Raw genomic sequence first — 15354 nt, 5'->3', positions numbered from 1 at the left:
GGTGCAGGGCTCACTCGCGGGCATCTCAGATGCAGACACAACTGGGCCACCAGAACCGCCGCACACAGCCGGCCTCACCAGGGGTCACAGCGGCGGTCTCGGCAAGTGTCCGTGCCCACACGTTTGACAGCGGCCCCAGTCAAGTCTGCTCATGTTCCACTGGGCCCTGGGAGCATGCCTGCTGCTTTGAGCCCGATGAGACTTGGCACTGAGGATGCACTGGAACATGTAAACAAAAGAGAATGTCCCTTCACCATGTTTAGTGAATTAGTTTTGAAAAATGAATTCTTAGTAAAACTGAGTATAGAGAAGGAAAGACAAATCTAAGTCTACTCACATAAAAAAAAAAACGTAATTATTATAATATATACAGTATATACTTGAGAATCAAAGCGACGTGCACTCTCTCCAAACAAGCCACCTCAACATTTAGTCCTCAATGTTCCACAATTCTTTTGTCTTTAGACTACTTACTAAGTCATAATATATCCCTACAGTAATCCACTCTAATCCACTAAAAATACTACAATAGAGAAAAGTGGTTGATCATGTTAAATTAAATGGTGGGAAAATGAAATGTTTGAGGAAACGTATTTCAGGCTGTTTATTGCAAGGGATGATGACGACTTGCAAACTGCACAGCAATTCTCTCTAATTACCTTCCTCTCTCTCACTGGGAACATTGAAGCCCTTCTGAAAGGGCCTGTGCTGCTTAGCGATACCAGTGTTTTTTATTTATTTATTTGTGTGTGTGCGTGTGCGTGTGCGTGTGCGTGTGCGTGTGACGTGTGTGTGTGTGTGTGAGAGAGAATCAAAAGCAGCCTAGATCAAATATTGCCCAGTGAAAGCTTAAAGTGAGAAAATTGTTGTTTTCTAACACATGATGAGTCACCTTTGAATGGACATTCCCACACATGAAAGCACACCGGCATTATGGGTGATTACCCCAAAGGAGATTGACAGGAATCCAGAATGGGATTAAAAGAGAGTGTTTCATTTTGCGGTGAAAAGGGCTAGAAAATGGTTGTCTGAAAAGTGCTTCTGAGTGATTTTATAGATGGTCCCTGAGCCCTCTTGGAAGATTAGCCCATTCATTCCAAAATCCTCATACTTTACGCGGAGATGACAGTGTGTGTTCCCTCGGTTCAGCCGGCCTCCTGTCTGATGAGTGGCTCGATCCAATGTGAATACCTCTTTGAACACATGCTTTCACACCACCTCTATTCATACCCACTTATGCCCCACCCAAAAAAAAAAAAAAAACACCCAATATAGATTTTCTGACGTCTCGTCGAGTGTTACAGACACAGCGAACACGAGGACACTTGATAATAGGGTGCTCAGAGATGTGGACTTGCAAATTGACCCATCGTGCCGACAGACATCTCGGGCAGCGGCGTGACGCAGACGCTGCAGATGTGCCAATCTTAATCATCCGACGGGGCTTAGGTGTCGTGGATTGATAGCGCTGGGTGACATGGCCGTGTCAGGGCCGCGCGCGAAAGGTGACTCCCAAGCAAGCAAGCAAGCGCAGAGAGGACACTGGGCATGGCAAAAGGCACCGCAGAAAGGTCAGGGCCTCACAAGATGTTCCTCCAAGGAGCATGGGAGCAGCTGACATTGTTAAGAGCAAGCAAAGCCTCTGGGGCTTAGGGATGTGGCAGAGAGGGATTGAGAGCAGGGGGAGATGGCGAGAGAGAGAGAGAGAGAGAGAGAGAGAGAAAGAGAGAGGAAGGGAGGGAGGGAGAGAGAGAAGGAGAGAGAGAAAGAAAAATTCTCTGTCAAGGTTTTCAAAAATAATTGTCATTGAACTGGCTGTGAAGCGTAAACTGTTGCCTGTGCTCCTGATGGGAAACTGACTTTTGAAGATTGAGGGGGTGAAAAATGCCATATCTATTCCATGCATATTTATCAATGATTTGTTTCTTTTCATTATTGTCACTATTTCTGTATCTTTGTATATTTATATATATATTTCCCATGCATACCATCACGCAGAGTAATTCTTCGATTACCACAGCCATGATCTCAGATGTTTTTTTCTGTGCTTTTTTCGTGGTATAAGGAAATGATCTGCCACGTACGCATATCAGCATTCTGCTATCCTCACCGCGACAGCATTATTTCCATGGCCTGTCACATGCCTGTGTCCTCTCCCGAATAACACCACATTATGTTCTAAAACCCCACCGGGATGGCACCAGCCACGCCAGGCTCTCGGCGAAAGGACGTTGTTTTGCTGCCGGTATTGTTGAGCGTCTGTCATCGCCTTTGAAAGACAGCAACAAGGGCACTCGGCTTATCTGCAGTGCTGCACCGGTTCTAATAAATAAGCTCTCAGAAGATTGCACTTTATCAGGCAGAGGAGCGTTGTTTAGCCCTAAGGCGACGGCGGGCCTGAGAATTTTGTCATTATGCTGTTGGAGAGTAGTGAGCTTCTCCGTGATGACTGATACACGAGGCTTTCGATTCATCAATTTAGCAGCACACTGGTCTGTTAGTGGAGATGCCATCTGTGATCCTTAGAATTATTATTTCAATTCATTAGGGGAAAAAAACAAGTCAGTTCCATTGCTCATTTGGATTCATGCTCACAAAAGCACACATTCGGTGAATAAGGCTTTGATTATTCTGTGATAATTATTTCATCACCAATTTATGATACCTTTGGGATTCTTTATAAATACTTGGAGTTCTTTCCTTTCTTATAATATATATATATATATATATATATAGAGAGAGAGAGAAAGAGAGAGATACATAAGTAGATATAGGGTATATATAAAGGATTAACCCTAGATATATCAAATAATCTTTTAAAATAAGTTCATTTTATTCTTCCGGATTACTGTTTTCAGTTCTGTGGAGAGCCTAATTAGGGTAGTAATAACAGCCAGTTTAACTTAATTTAGCTGTTTCTCCCTCAGGTCAGAGTCAGAGAATGGGAGGATCCATCAGAGAGATCCCCTCTCCTGTAAGGCTGCCCCTCTTTATACGGAGACGCGTCGATGACTTCCATTAATTTTCAGCCATGGGTGGTCTATTTTTGACATTTCCAACCCTTCGAAACTCGACAAGTGTTTGGCCATCAATCAAACATAATTAAGCTTACTATTAACGGCATCGGTATTGCATTGTCAAAAACAGTTTTGCTTGCTGAGAAGTGTGAGGAAGGTAGAGGGGGAGGGGGGGGTATGTGTGTGTGTGTGTATGTGTATGTATGTGTGGGGTGGGGTGGGTGGAGGGGGGGGGGGGCGGCACGTGTCTGGAATAACTCAATGGGCGGATATGGAACAAAGGCTCCCAGAGTAAGTGTGCCACTTCAGGAAAAAGGGAGTTGGCGGCGGTGTTTGTATGAGAGAGAGAGGAGGAAAAAAGAGAGAACAAGGGAGAGGAAATAACAGGGACAGCCACTGCTGTCTGGATGGTACACTGAGGGTCAGGACAGCAGACGGCCCGAAAATGTCGCTGTTTCACGGTCCAGCAAAGAGAACCATTCAGTCTCTTTATTTTACTAGAGCGCTGTGCTGTCCCTCCTGTTCCGCAGAGCATGTAGTCCCTTTAAAGCGACAAATCCATTTCTGTTTAAAGTACCATATATAATGTCTACGCAGATTCAAGCAGATGTTAAATAACACATCTGCCTCGGAAGGCATGACAGAATGCTCCTTACATGACAATTGTATTTCTTTTATGGATACTGATCAGTCTGGATTTTCATGGCATGTTAAAAAACAGAATCCCATGTTTAGGAAGAATTTTTCAGAGCCAGGCTAGATACCCTTTCTGCCTTGTGTCCTGTGTTCTTTTGTCAGTCAGGGAAAAGGTTACTTCATTCTCTCTGGCCTTTATAGTGCTCTAGTGCGTCTCTTCATGGCCGGATGGCTGGGCGTGGTTTTAGCACCAGTACATGCAGCATTGGCGTCAAATCCTCACATTCCCTCTCCCTCTCCCATTCCCCTCACACGAGTCCTTTCAGCTACCATACAGATGGAGGGGTTATTTTTGTGTTTGTTTGTTTTGTTTGTTTATTTATTTATACACCCAGCTATTTAAGGCAGTACCAATTTTTTTTTTCTTTTCTTTTTTTGTCTCTTGTGCAGTGACTGTATAGCCACCGTGAATAATCCATTCCATTCAGCACTGTGAAAGAGCAGGGGCAATGAGAGAGAGAGAGAGAGAGAGAGGACCAGTGATAGCACTGCAAAAGAGCAAGGGCAATGGGATAGAGAGAGAGAGAGAGAGAGAGGACCAGTGGTAGCAGTGTGAAAGAGCAAGGGGCAATAGGAATAAGAGGGGGAGAGAGAGAGAGAGAGAGAGAGAGAAAGAGAGGACCAGTGGCTCAGACCAGGATAGTTAGGTGCTCTCGTGGCCCTCTGCGTCTGAGTCAGCCTGTTCAGAAATCTGTGCGATCTGCTCGAAAAACTCCCCAATGCTCTGGTGCCTCAAACCCTCCCACTCTACCCCCCCCCCCCCCCCACCTCTCCCCCCTGCCATCTCCCCTCCCCAGCCCCATATCCAGACCCTCTGGCGCCAAGCTGGGCTCTGAAAGAGCGGGTGCCGCTCAGATGCTCGTCGGTCCAGGGGGATTCGGGAGCATCCCTAATGAAATTACCTCGGACATAAGTGGGTTTTCACATCAAGCCGCTGCGCTAAAACAGTCCAAAGCGGCCACTGCTGAATCCATCCCATTCATTACGACCAGCACTGACCTCCACCCATCCCCACCCCCAAACATAATCCCTAACACACATGCAAGCAGGCATTCACACACACACACACACACACACTCAAGCACACTGTACACACACACACACACACACACACACAAGCCTGATCTTCGGCCCAGATCTGCTTGTCATCTCCTGCCCAGACACTCAGAGCTCCGGCTTGGTGGTCGCACGTGTTTGTGTGTGTGTGTGTGTGTGTGTGTGTGTGTGTGTGTGTGTGTGTGTCTGCGGGTCATGGTGGGCGCCCTCTTTCCTATCACGCCTGCTGGACAGACAGGAGCTCGTAACAGGTGTGAGCCTGTCCTCAGTGTGATCTTTGACCTCACTCTCACTAATGCACCTCCACTGCCCACCAACTCTGCCAGAGAGGAAAGAAGGGAGAGGAAGAGAGAAGGATGGAAAAAAGAGTAGGAGCGAAAGTGTCTGCACTCCTAAATAAAAGCAAGAGAAGAGAGAGAAAGAGAGAGAGGGAGGGAGGGAGGGAGAGGTATGCAGGATTTTTCTTCCACCTGGCTGCAGAACAAGCTCCCTGTTAGGCTTTGTTCACCGCTAAGGCTGTAGGGTTAATTGCACGGGTGACTTTCTGCAAGCTAACAGATTGGCTGAAATGTGTTCAGAACAGTTCAGAGAAAGGGTGAAATAAGCAGACCAAGCAGGCCTTCTGTGGTGTTTTTTTTTTTTTATCCCCCCTGACTTATTGCTCATAAAACACATTCTAGTCGGTTATGAAAATCTGACACCAGCCTTCTGCCGACTACACTTGGGCCTGATGTCAGATAGTGGGCCAGGCGTCTGCATGTTCCTATTAGATGTCATTACAGGACTGAATGGGTTCGCACCATGCACAGTGCTGGGAGCTGAAGGAGGACAGCCATTGTAATGCAACAAATCTGCTCCATGCATGGCTGGAGCTCTGGTGGTTGAGTTTCTCCTGTAATCTGGTTAAATGGCGAGGCATTGCATGTAGGTCATGAAAAATTATACGCGCTGCCTCTGTACAACTGCTGCAGAAATAGATAATGACAAAGGTTACGCGGTAATGAAGAGAATCTGCGACCGCAGTACATTCGCCCGGGCTCTCGCGCGCATACATTAAACACGTTTACTGCATATTTTATGTAACGTTATTAGTGCTTTGAAATGGCCCCCTAAAAGATTCAGGGAACGGATCACTGTGGCAGCCATTAGGTAATTCACATGGAGAAATGTGTTGCGCTTTTTTTTCTCTTTTCTTTGATAGATGAAAGAGACAGAAGCTTTTTCTAAATGCAGCAAAGTGATTCAGTCCATCAGTAATAGCCGAGGCCCCAGGAATTTTAGTTCTCAATCGATCGTCTCTCGTTCTCTCCCCCTCCATGCTTTCAGACATTTTGAAGAGGAGATGACAGATAGCAAATTGAAATTATGAACAGACCGTGTTGACACTGCTATATAATTATAGGAATGGCACTCCCTGACTGTTGTAAAGGATGGTGTAGGGTGGAATACAGATGGGTTAGAGACTTGCCTCTATTTCTCGGCCTCCAAATCTGGGGATAATACAGTTACTTTACTTGTCACCATGACTTCAGACTTAATTTTGTGTCAGATTAATCAGATCATTCGCCACCAAGCAGAGCCTTTATTTATAGATCAATTCTTCTTACTTTGACATCAGCGGCGATGAGATCAACACACTAGTGTAGGGGGAATGGCTCGTGGGTCATTAAATAAACCAGCACCATATTATCAGTGCCAGATCAAAGAGGCTTTGGATGGAAGGTGTTCAACCCCCAGGCCTGGGCTGGTTTTGAGCTGGTCACGACACACAGGTCACGGAGCCTCAGCGTGAGGGAACCCCTGAGAAGGCCCGGCTGTTAAGCACCACAGTCGCGGCGCCCCACAGCCAGCACGCCCGAGGTTTCTCTGGCACGCCTCGGCACACCAGGTGCCCCAGTCCATAATCCTGTAGATTTGGATTTTCGGCTGGCGGAAAGCCGGAGATCGTATATGTACACCACGTCTGGGTGCAAAAGAGTCTTATCAGACAGAGTAGTACATTGTGTGTGTGTGTGTGTGTGTGTGTGTGTGTGTGTGTGTGTGTGTGTGTGTGTGTGTGTATGACTGTACGTGTGAAAGCTTGCATATTATAATTGTGAAATATGTCAGCCAGTTTGTGGGTTGAGGCAGCAAACCTAGTCGTCTTCTCTCCAACATTCCCCATTGCCTCACCCGGTTTCCCTCCGCCCTCCCTGCCATCCCTCCCCTATTTCCAATCAATAGCATACTACTCCTGAAAATGTCAATGCCACCCAGCAACTCTCCTCCACCTGTGTCCCTCCTCTTCTCCCTGAGCGCCCTGACTCTGCATCCTCATTTGTTCCTACTTGGTGACTTCCTTCTGCGCCCCATACGATAAGCACCACCTCCACCCCAACCCACCCAGCTATCCTCCCTTGTCAATAGCAGCCACTCCTCGGGTAGCTAATCAAATGTGTGAAATTCACAGATCCAGCCAAAGCCTGTGCCTGTTACCCACTAATTAAAAACTGTGATGGTGCATCCATAATTTATCAAGAAGCAGTTTGGGGTAGAGCTAGATCAAGGCTCCGGGGTGCATTGTTAAACACATGGCCCCAGAAATAAGAAGGCACCCATTGGACGAACCCAGGGAGTGAACTAACATGAATCAACGTTCCATGAGAGTGGATGACCTAGTGGAGGGCATTTTCGTCTCTAGCACTTTGGTGCCAGAAGTAAAAAAGAAAAAAGTAGAAAAAATGTAACTGTTGGACCTATGAAAAGGTGTGTTATTGCAATTTTCTCATGTCTGAAGGACCCTCTTAACCTATTCAGAGAGTGCTATCCTGTGAACGGAATCCTGCTTCTTAAAGCAGGAGCAGAAAGATTAAAGGTTAGCTTAGCTCTAATTCCCTGGCGTGAAATATATGATTTGTGCTAATTGAGAAGAGAAATAAGTATATGCACTGGTTTCGTCGGCTCAAAATAAGATCCAGTTGAAGGCAGTGCTATCTTTAAAAAGGTGATGTCATCATCTGAAAAAGTTAGCTGTTCGGATTACAGCAAAATTATTCTCAAATAGTCAAGCGTCTGCCTTGTACTGTTTCCATTCGCTCTTTTTAACCTCAGTCCTTTTTTTGAAAAACTTTTATCTACCCCTTTCTTTTTTTAATGACCATCTTTTTCTAGCACATGTTGAGACAGCTCGGGAGTATATCACACTCTCCGGCAGTTTCTCAAACAGCCATTTGCTAAGAGCAGAGGTCTCGGCGGCTCTCGATGCAAGCGCTGCCCAATAGGACGCCGTTAATGGAGCAGTTTCAGGTCGCCCCGGGAGCATGTTTCCCATTTTAGTCATTTGGCTTCTTTGTGTCTGCGATCCTCCCCCCCCTCCACCCCGAAAAAAAAAACAGTCTACCTGGCTCCCCAAGTCTTGGTCATTATGGATGATGAATTGTGCTACAGTTAAGCGAGAAGAAGGACAAATTGATCAAAAATGTCAGGTGCCCCCTGTGATGTCCGGGTCTCCAAGAAGGAGAAGACGGAAGAGAAAAAAAAAGGGAATTGAAGAAAGGTCTGTCAGAAAAAGAAAGAAGTCTGCGCCACCAGGATGCTGTAGAGAAATGTTTACCTGCTGCCTGAAACGCCTCCAATTCTGTCACTTTCGCAAGATGTGGTAGACATGTTCGGGAGGACAGGACAGGACAGGACCGGACAGGAGGGGAGAAGAGATGAGAAGAGGGAGTGCACTCATGAACTATAAGAGGTCTCGGCTTTCTGACAGTCACGTGCAGGTCTCTCGGAAGGACAGTCTGAGGCTGCGTTGACAGTTCATGCTGAGACACACGTCCTGGTAAAAGCCACCAAGTGTGGCTATCAGCAGAAGATGTTGAAGAGCAATTTGAGATAAGCGCTCGTTGCTTGCTCTGCTCTGCTTGTGTACAGAGAGCTAGTTTAATTAGCTCGATTTAATCGGAGCTGCTTTTAAGCGCTGGCACAGTGAGAACAGATACTGTGATCTGGAACTAGCCCCAGGGACCGGCCTGCGGGGAAATAGCAAAGTGCACAATTGAGTCCGGAGTGGAAAATTACAACAAATGCAGATGAAACATTTCTCTTTCGTCTTCTATTTGCATTTTCTTCTTTTTCTTCTTTTTGTTTGGCCTTTGTTTTGTGTTGTAAGGGAGTTTCCTCCTCTGGTGAGGGAGGGATGTGGCTGTATAGTGTTGAGGAGAGCAGGAGAGTGGAGGAAGCAGTGGTTTAGTGTTGTCTTGCGTTATGAGGGTCTGTGGCATTTCCTCAAATTAATTACGTAGCTGTGTCAAGTTTTTTTTCCCTCCTCTTTATAAATTCAATTTGCTGACTGTCGTCTGCTTTGAATGTGTGTGGGGGAAAAAAATAAAACAAAAGATTGATTACCACGCCTGAAAGTGCTGCCTAAAGCAACCATCATCTCCACTGCAAATAAACTCTCTCTCACTCTCTCTCTCTCTCTCTCTCTCACTCTCTCTCTTTCTCTCTCTCTCTTTCTCTCTCTCTCTCTCTCACTCTCTCTCTCTCTCTCCACCAAACAAGAGACAGACTCCTGCTGCCCGTGTGCTGAATATTCCCCAAGAGCAGTTCACTCATGTACACAAACGATTGATGGCGTGTTCCCACACTCAACAATAAGTCACCTTAATGATCCCAGTTTAAAATAATGTCTGTTCTGGACCACTATGATGAAGAGGGCACCCAGTGAGTCATTAGTATAGGGTAAAGATAGATGACCCAGATAAAAGACCCCAAACACAAGCTTTTTTTTCCTCTTCTTCCTCTTCTTCTTCTTCTTCTTTTTCTTCAGTGGCTTCCGTTTTCAGGGAGGTAGGGGGATTCTTTTGTTGAGAGATTGCCTGTGTGCTACTTGTCTTCAAAAGCCATGCATTGAAGCGGGAGGGGGGGATTAAATAAAAAATCCCGTCAATGGAACACCGCGGGCAGGCTTGTCGAGGCATCAACAAGGAGATTCAATAGCTCGATTCAGGGTTGCAGACTGTGATTTTTACGTCGAGATATTCGACTTTTCAACGATGATGGAGATGGTGCATTTGTTGCCTTCACCCCCACCTCCTCCTCCTCCTCCCCCTGCCTCCCACTGTTTGACCTGATCCATATGCCATTTCCATGACTCCCGAGGCTCCCACTGTCCCTTTCTGCTGGCGCTGTCGTAGCCCATTTCGCCACAGAGACACTTAACCATTTTGTTGGCCTGAATGTTATCACGGCAGATCCCACGGTCATCGACAGAACAATGATAGAAAGACAGCATATTGACCGGCTCCACACTAAATCTCAGTAAAGAGCACTTAGCTCCCCTGTGCAAGCCTCAGAAAGAATATCTGTCAATGGTCATCACAGAAAGCTTTCATCCTCGCCGGCTCTTCCCCCGCTGCATTTAAGACAGACCTCGCTACCTTTCATCGCTGCTTTCCCGTGCTGTTTCACCGCATTGGCCCTCGTTCGTCAGCTCTCCAGCCATCTATTAGAACTTCTCTGCACCCGAGGTGTTCTATTTAAGTGATTAAAACCCTGCACAGGGCTCGTGCACTCTAATGGCCTTGATATTCTGGTTCAAGTGTGTTATCCTGCTTCATAGAGAGGCCTGAAGATATAGTCGGCTGCTTTAAATATGTGTAACCGTGCTCTAACATATTTCTCTCTCTCTCTCTCTCTCTCTCTCTGTCTCTCTGTCTCTCTCTCTCTCTCTCTCCATCCACCCTTTCCCCTGTAGAAGGAGACGAGACAGGAGTGATGGACAGTCTAATGGAAGCTCTGCAGTCTGGAGCAGCGTTCCGCGACCGGAGGAAACGGACCCCGCGAAACGGTAGGGTTCCAATATCATCTGAGCACCCATCCCTGTGTTCATAGATTTCATTTTACACACACACACACACACACACACACACACACACACACACACTCACACACACACTAACACTCACACACACACACACACACACACACACACACACACTCACACACACACACACTAACACACACACACACACACACACACACACACACACACACACACACACACACACTAACACACACACACACACACACACTAACACACACACACACACTAACACACACACACACACAATAACACACACTAACACACACACATACATGAATATGCACAACCGCACACTCACATCAGTGTATATAAACATAAGCATCTCGCCTCTGTTCATTTTGACAAGCATCTGAAATGCTTTTTTTTTTTTTATTGCTTAAATTTCATTACACGACTTTTTACAGCGCTATCCAAGAGGAGCGATTCCCTGGCTTTTACCACATTATCCCAGCACCCTGGTGCAGGCTTTAGTTTATTGCCAGGCTGCTGCCCGCCATCCCGGAACCCTTCATTATGTTTTACAATATGTTGGGGACGCAGTTCATGAGGGATTCATTGCCACATTGCCATTCATAAGCCGCTGATTACAATAGAAATGGGATGTGGGCATTGGCTCCACTGAGGGATGGTTTAACATAATCTTAATGTTAACATATTCCGTCCTGCCATGATGAATTGTCTTCACCCAGGGGATGTGCAGACAGGCCACCTGGTAGAGGTGCCAGGCAGAATTGAAATGTGCGGCACTGGGAGCCCTGGCATCTATAGCTCCTCGCCATCCTTATCCTCAATGGCCCCAATATGTCAGTCCCCCGACAACACATTCCTTGTTCCCCGAGACGGCATTCAATACCCCTGCATGGGAGCTCCTTTTCCACATCGTCGGGAACACTGCAACATTTGTGCTCTGGAGTTCTTTTCTCTTTTTTTAAAGCTGCGGTAAATAACTCGGCCTTATCTTTTCGTGGCAGTTTTAAGTTCACTAACCCGCTGTGGCCTATTCTCCAACTAATTATGCATGCCAAGGTAATGAAGGTAGGGAATGACAAGGTAGGGAACAACAAATGACAAGGTAGGGACATCCGTGTCCCATATGAGGCCAGTGCTGCCAGTTTTTTTTACACACACACACACACACACACACACACACCTTCCTCATTGTGTCAGCGCCTGTCCTCGGCTCCGCCAAACAAAAGTCGGGCCCCTGATCTCGTCCGTTGGCATCCTCCGTGGTGGAAGGGTGATCCAGCAGTGGCACGTTTCTCACTCTTCAGCCCACGACTCCCATGCCACCGTCTGGAGAGGCCTGGGGTACAGTCAGCCATGACAAGAGGCTGGCAGGCTTCGCCAGGGTGCCATGCGGTGCCCACAACACCCCCATCACACACACACACACACACACGTCCCTCTGCTCTCTCTGTCATTTGGTATACTATTTATTTATTTGTTTGCTTGTTTCGTTTTTGGTTTATTTATTTTCTTTTGTCTCCCAATGATTTTGTCTCTGGTGCTTCTCTTATGGTTTCTTTCTTTTGTATGCTTGTTTTCCTTCTATTTATCTTTCTTATCCTCATCCCATGTCTCTTCTTTGTTGCGCTCTCTCTCTCCCACTCCTTCTCTCCCTTTCTTTACTCAGCTGGGGTTGGTGCTTCTTGCAGTGTGTGTTTTTTTACTGAGGTGCAGTGCCAACAGTGAGCATTTCTGTCTGGGTAATTGGTAACAAGCACCAGAAATGCCTCATGTTTGACATCTCTCTCTCTCTCTCTCTCTCTCTACCCCCTCTTTCTTTCCCTTTTTTTGTCTACACTTTCTCTCTTTTCTTTTTCACCCTTTCCTTCTCTGTCCACCCCATCAACGTTGCAGGTGATCAAAGCCCCTCCAGTCCAGCCTGTCGGTGGCCGGGCGCTAACCATGGTAACGGAATAAAGCTGTGTTTGTAGTTGTCCCCCACCCACTCCGCTGCTGGCTGTAACTCTTGCTTATTCCCTCGACTGACCCAGAGCTGGTCCATGCATCAAAGGAACGCTGCACTGAGCTCCAGAAAACTACACTGCCCAGTTTCTGCTGCAGCCCGCGTTGACAGGCTCAATCTCTGTCTTTTCAACTCTCTCTCTCTCTCTCTCTCTCTCTCTCTCTCTCTCTCTCTGTCTGTGCTGTGAGTGTTTGTTCTACCACAGCCCTGTGATTCTGACACTGACAACCTGTTTCAGTCCAGTAGAAATAATTTAACTCCTGCTCATATACAGTATCCATATGATACAGAGCATGGATGTATAGGCAAGGGCTCTCTTCTCTTCGGATGCCATCTGAAAGCCTAGTAAATCAGCTGAATTTTAGTCATATGTAAACACTGGGAACCAGCCTTGTTGTTTGCCCCTAATAAGCCTAATTACCTTAATTATTGAATCTGAATTCAGCATGGCTTAACACGAGGCCCGTCAGCTACAGCAGAGACAGCGGCAGTGGTGTCTGTCATCTCGCTCAGTGCGGTTCCTGTGATGCTGGTCAGATGTCTAACCACTTCTTCTTCGTCCCTCCCTCTCTCCCTCCTCCTTCACACACACACACACACACACACACACACATACACACACACATTCACTTTCCACCTCCACTGTCCTGTAGACCTGCATCACTAGAGCATGGCATCCTGTCCGCAGGTCCCCCCCGCAAGCGGGCCCACGTCCGCAGGAGGATTGGCCCACATCCGTCTGCCACACGTGGCTCCTAGAGTCTCTTAAGCCGCCTCTGCTGCTTGGCATTCCTCACAGAAATGTCACCCATTGCACAGAGCACCCAAAAATACTCCCTTCTAATGGATTCCAGCCTTTTTTGTGCCCTGGCCTACTTTAGTAACGACTGTGACGGAACGTTATTGCTCTCTGAGCGTGTGTGTATGTGTGTGTGTGTGTGCACGCTTGTGTGTATACATGCTTGTGTGTGTCAGAGCATTTTTCTTTACAACATCAGCAGAGGCCTGCACTTGCTTATTCAATATGTATGTGTATGGCATTAAATTCCACTTGCCTGTAGCGACATTTGGACACAGTAACTCAGCACTACTTCCTCCCTCAATCTCCAGCGCCCTGTTTCCCTGCAGTGTGTGCATGACGCTGAGCTCCCTCAAGTGCTTGCTAGTTGTAGAACATGTGCACCTTCTCTTCACCTTGGGCTGGAAAAAATGTAATGTTGAATGTAAGGAGTATGAAATACACAGGTAAGTAACAATGTAAGTGTATCTGTGTGTATTTCTATCTGTGTGTGTGTGTGTGTGTGTGTGTGTGTGTGTGTGTGTGTGTGTGTGGGTGTGTGTGTGTGTGGGTGTGTGTGTGTGTGCAAAATATGCACCTTATCTGTTGCAAATTTTTTGATGAAGCGTTTAAACGATTTCCTATTTATGAAACACAAAAGCAAACTTGAGAGTGGGGTGGAGTGAAAAAAAAATAACTCTGATCTGCCGTTTTCACGGACCTGACGTTGAGCGTGATCCTTAACGAATGCACCGTTCTTCAGCGGGGAGGATCCGTCATTTGTCTCAGTTCGCGAGCAGACAGACCTCGGGGCAACGGGTGCGGAAGGGAGAAAATCTAAACTTCAGCCACTGAAAAGAAACAATTAAGTTGGCCAGCACAGGCTGATTCGATGAAAGGCACTGGAGAATTGCTGATAAGCTGTCTCTTTGAAGGGCCCTTCTTCTCTTATGAGGTAGAAAATTGCAGACATTGGGGCAGCGACTTCTTTTCTGTGAGGCTGCTGGTGTAATTTCTGTGTCAGGATGACGGTTGTGATATTGGGAGGGTTACTTTTTTATGGCTTTTTACCTCAACATAATGTTTTCAGTGCTAAATGCGCTCAATTTCAGCCGTCCTTTGTGCAAGGTATGCAATACAATGTCCAATGCAATGTACATTCAGCTCTCCGTGATGCAAGGCATCATTGTGTAGCTTGTTTTATTTTTTTCCACACAGTCTTTCAAATATTTAAGTGGTTAATGTAGTATGCAGTAATTAACACAGTAATTGCATCATTATTTTCCAACGTAGACTTCTTTCCTTTTTTCCTCTTGTAGTAGACAATAATTCACTTGAACAAGTTTTTCATCTGGGCTCCCTTACTGCTAGTGTTTCGTGGAGTTTGCTATTTGATGGGTAGATGGACTGCTCAAGGAGACATCCTTAGTTCTGTGCCGGAAGAGAAAGGTGGCGTCTCATACATCCTTGCCATTGATTTTTTTTTCAGCTCTTCGATGAAAGCTCCCGAGTCGGTAGCCCTTTCATATGGGCCGTCCCAATAGGCACATCAATCAGGTTTCAAAAGGGGGCCGCGATGCCGATTTGATTTATTTACCTAATCCCTGGCCTTGCCCAGCGTCCTCTGGCGCTCACCTTCACCGTTGCGTCCATCAAAAGTTTCCTTCCCTCTCTGAAGGGCATCTCTGACATTAACCGGTGCAGGATTCCCCCCCCCCCTTCCCATCGCCCCCCTCCATTACCCAAAACAGAGACGCCATGATATAAGGCTTGTCAGGGTTATGGGAGTTGAGCCCAACTGTCTAATCTTCCCTTAGCTTGGCCGTTAATTCACCCAGGTAGAGGCCAACGAGAGAGAGAGAGAGCGAGAGAGAGAGAGAGCAAGGGGGGCCCTGTATGTTTAATGAAGATTAAATTACCTATTTTGGGTCATGAAATTTTAAAGGAATAAGGGGATGAATCTGCGAAGTAGCGA

At 46.6% G+C, this 15354-nt stretch overlaps 1 protein-coding gene across 1 annotated transcript in view; it reads left to right on the top strand.

The window, feature by feature from the left end:
- The window catches only part of diaph2 (diaphanous-related formin 2), a 388150-nt gene that overhangs the window by 337968 nt on the left and 34828 nt on the right, over window positions 1-15354 (top strand). The window contains exons 28-29 of the mRNA XM_080840181.1: window positions 10501-10593; window positions 12493-12543. Coding sequence (XP_080696307.1) covers window positions 10501-10593; window positions 12493-12543 — 144 coding nt within the window. The remainder of the gene's footprint in view (window positions 1-10500; window positions 10594-12492; window positions 12544-15354) is intronic.

This window comes from Sprattus sprattus (assembly GCF_963457725.1).
Source record: "Sprattus sprattus genome assembly, chromosome: 6".
Classification (NCBI taxonomy): Eukaryota; Metazoa; Chordata; class Actinopteri; order Clupeiformes; family Clupeidae; genus Sprattus; species Sprattus sprattus.
This window is presented reverse-complemented; position numbering and strand designations above follow the sequence as displayed.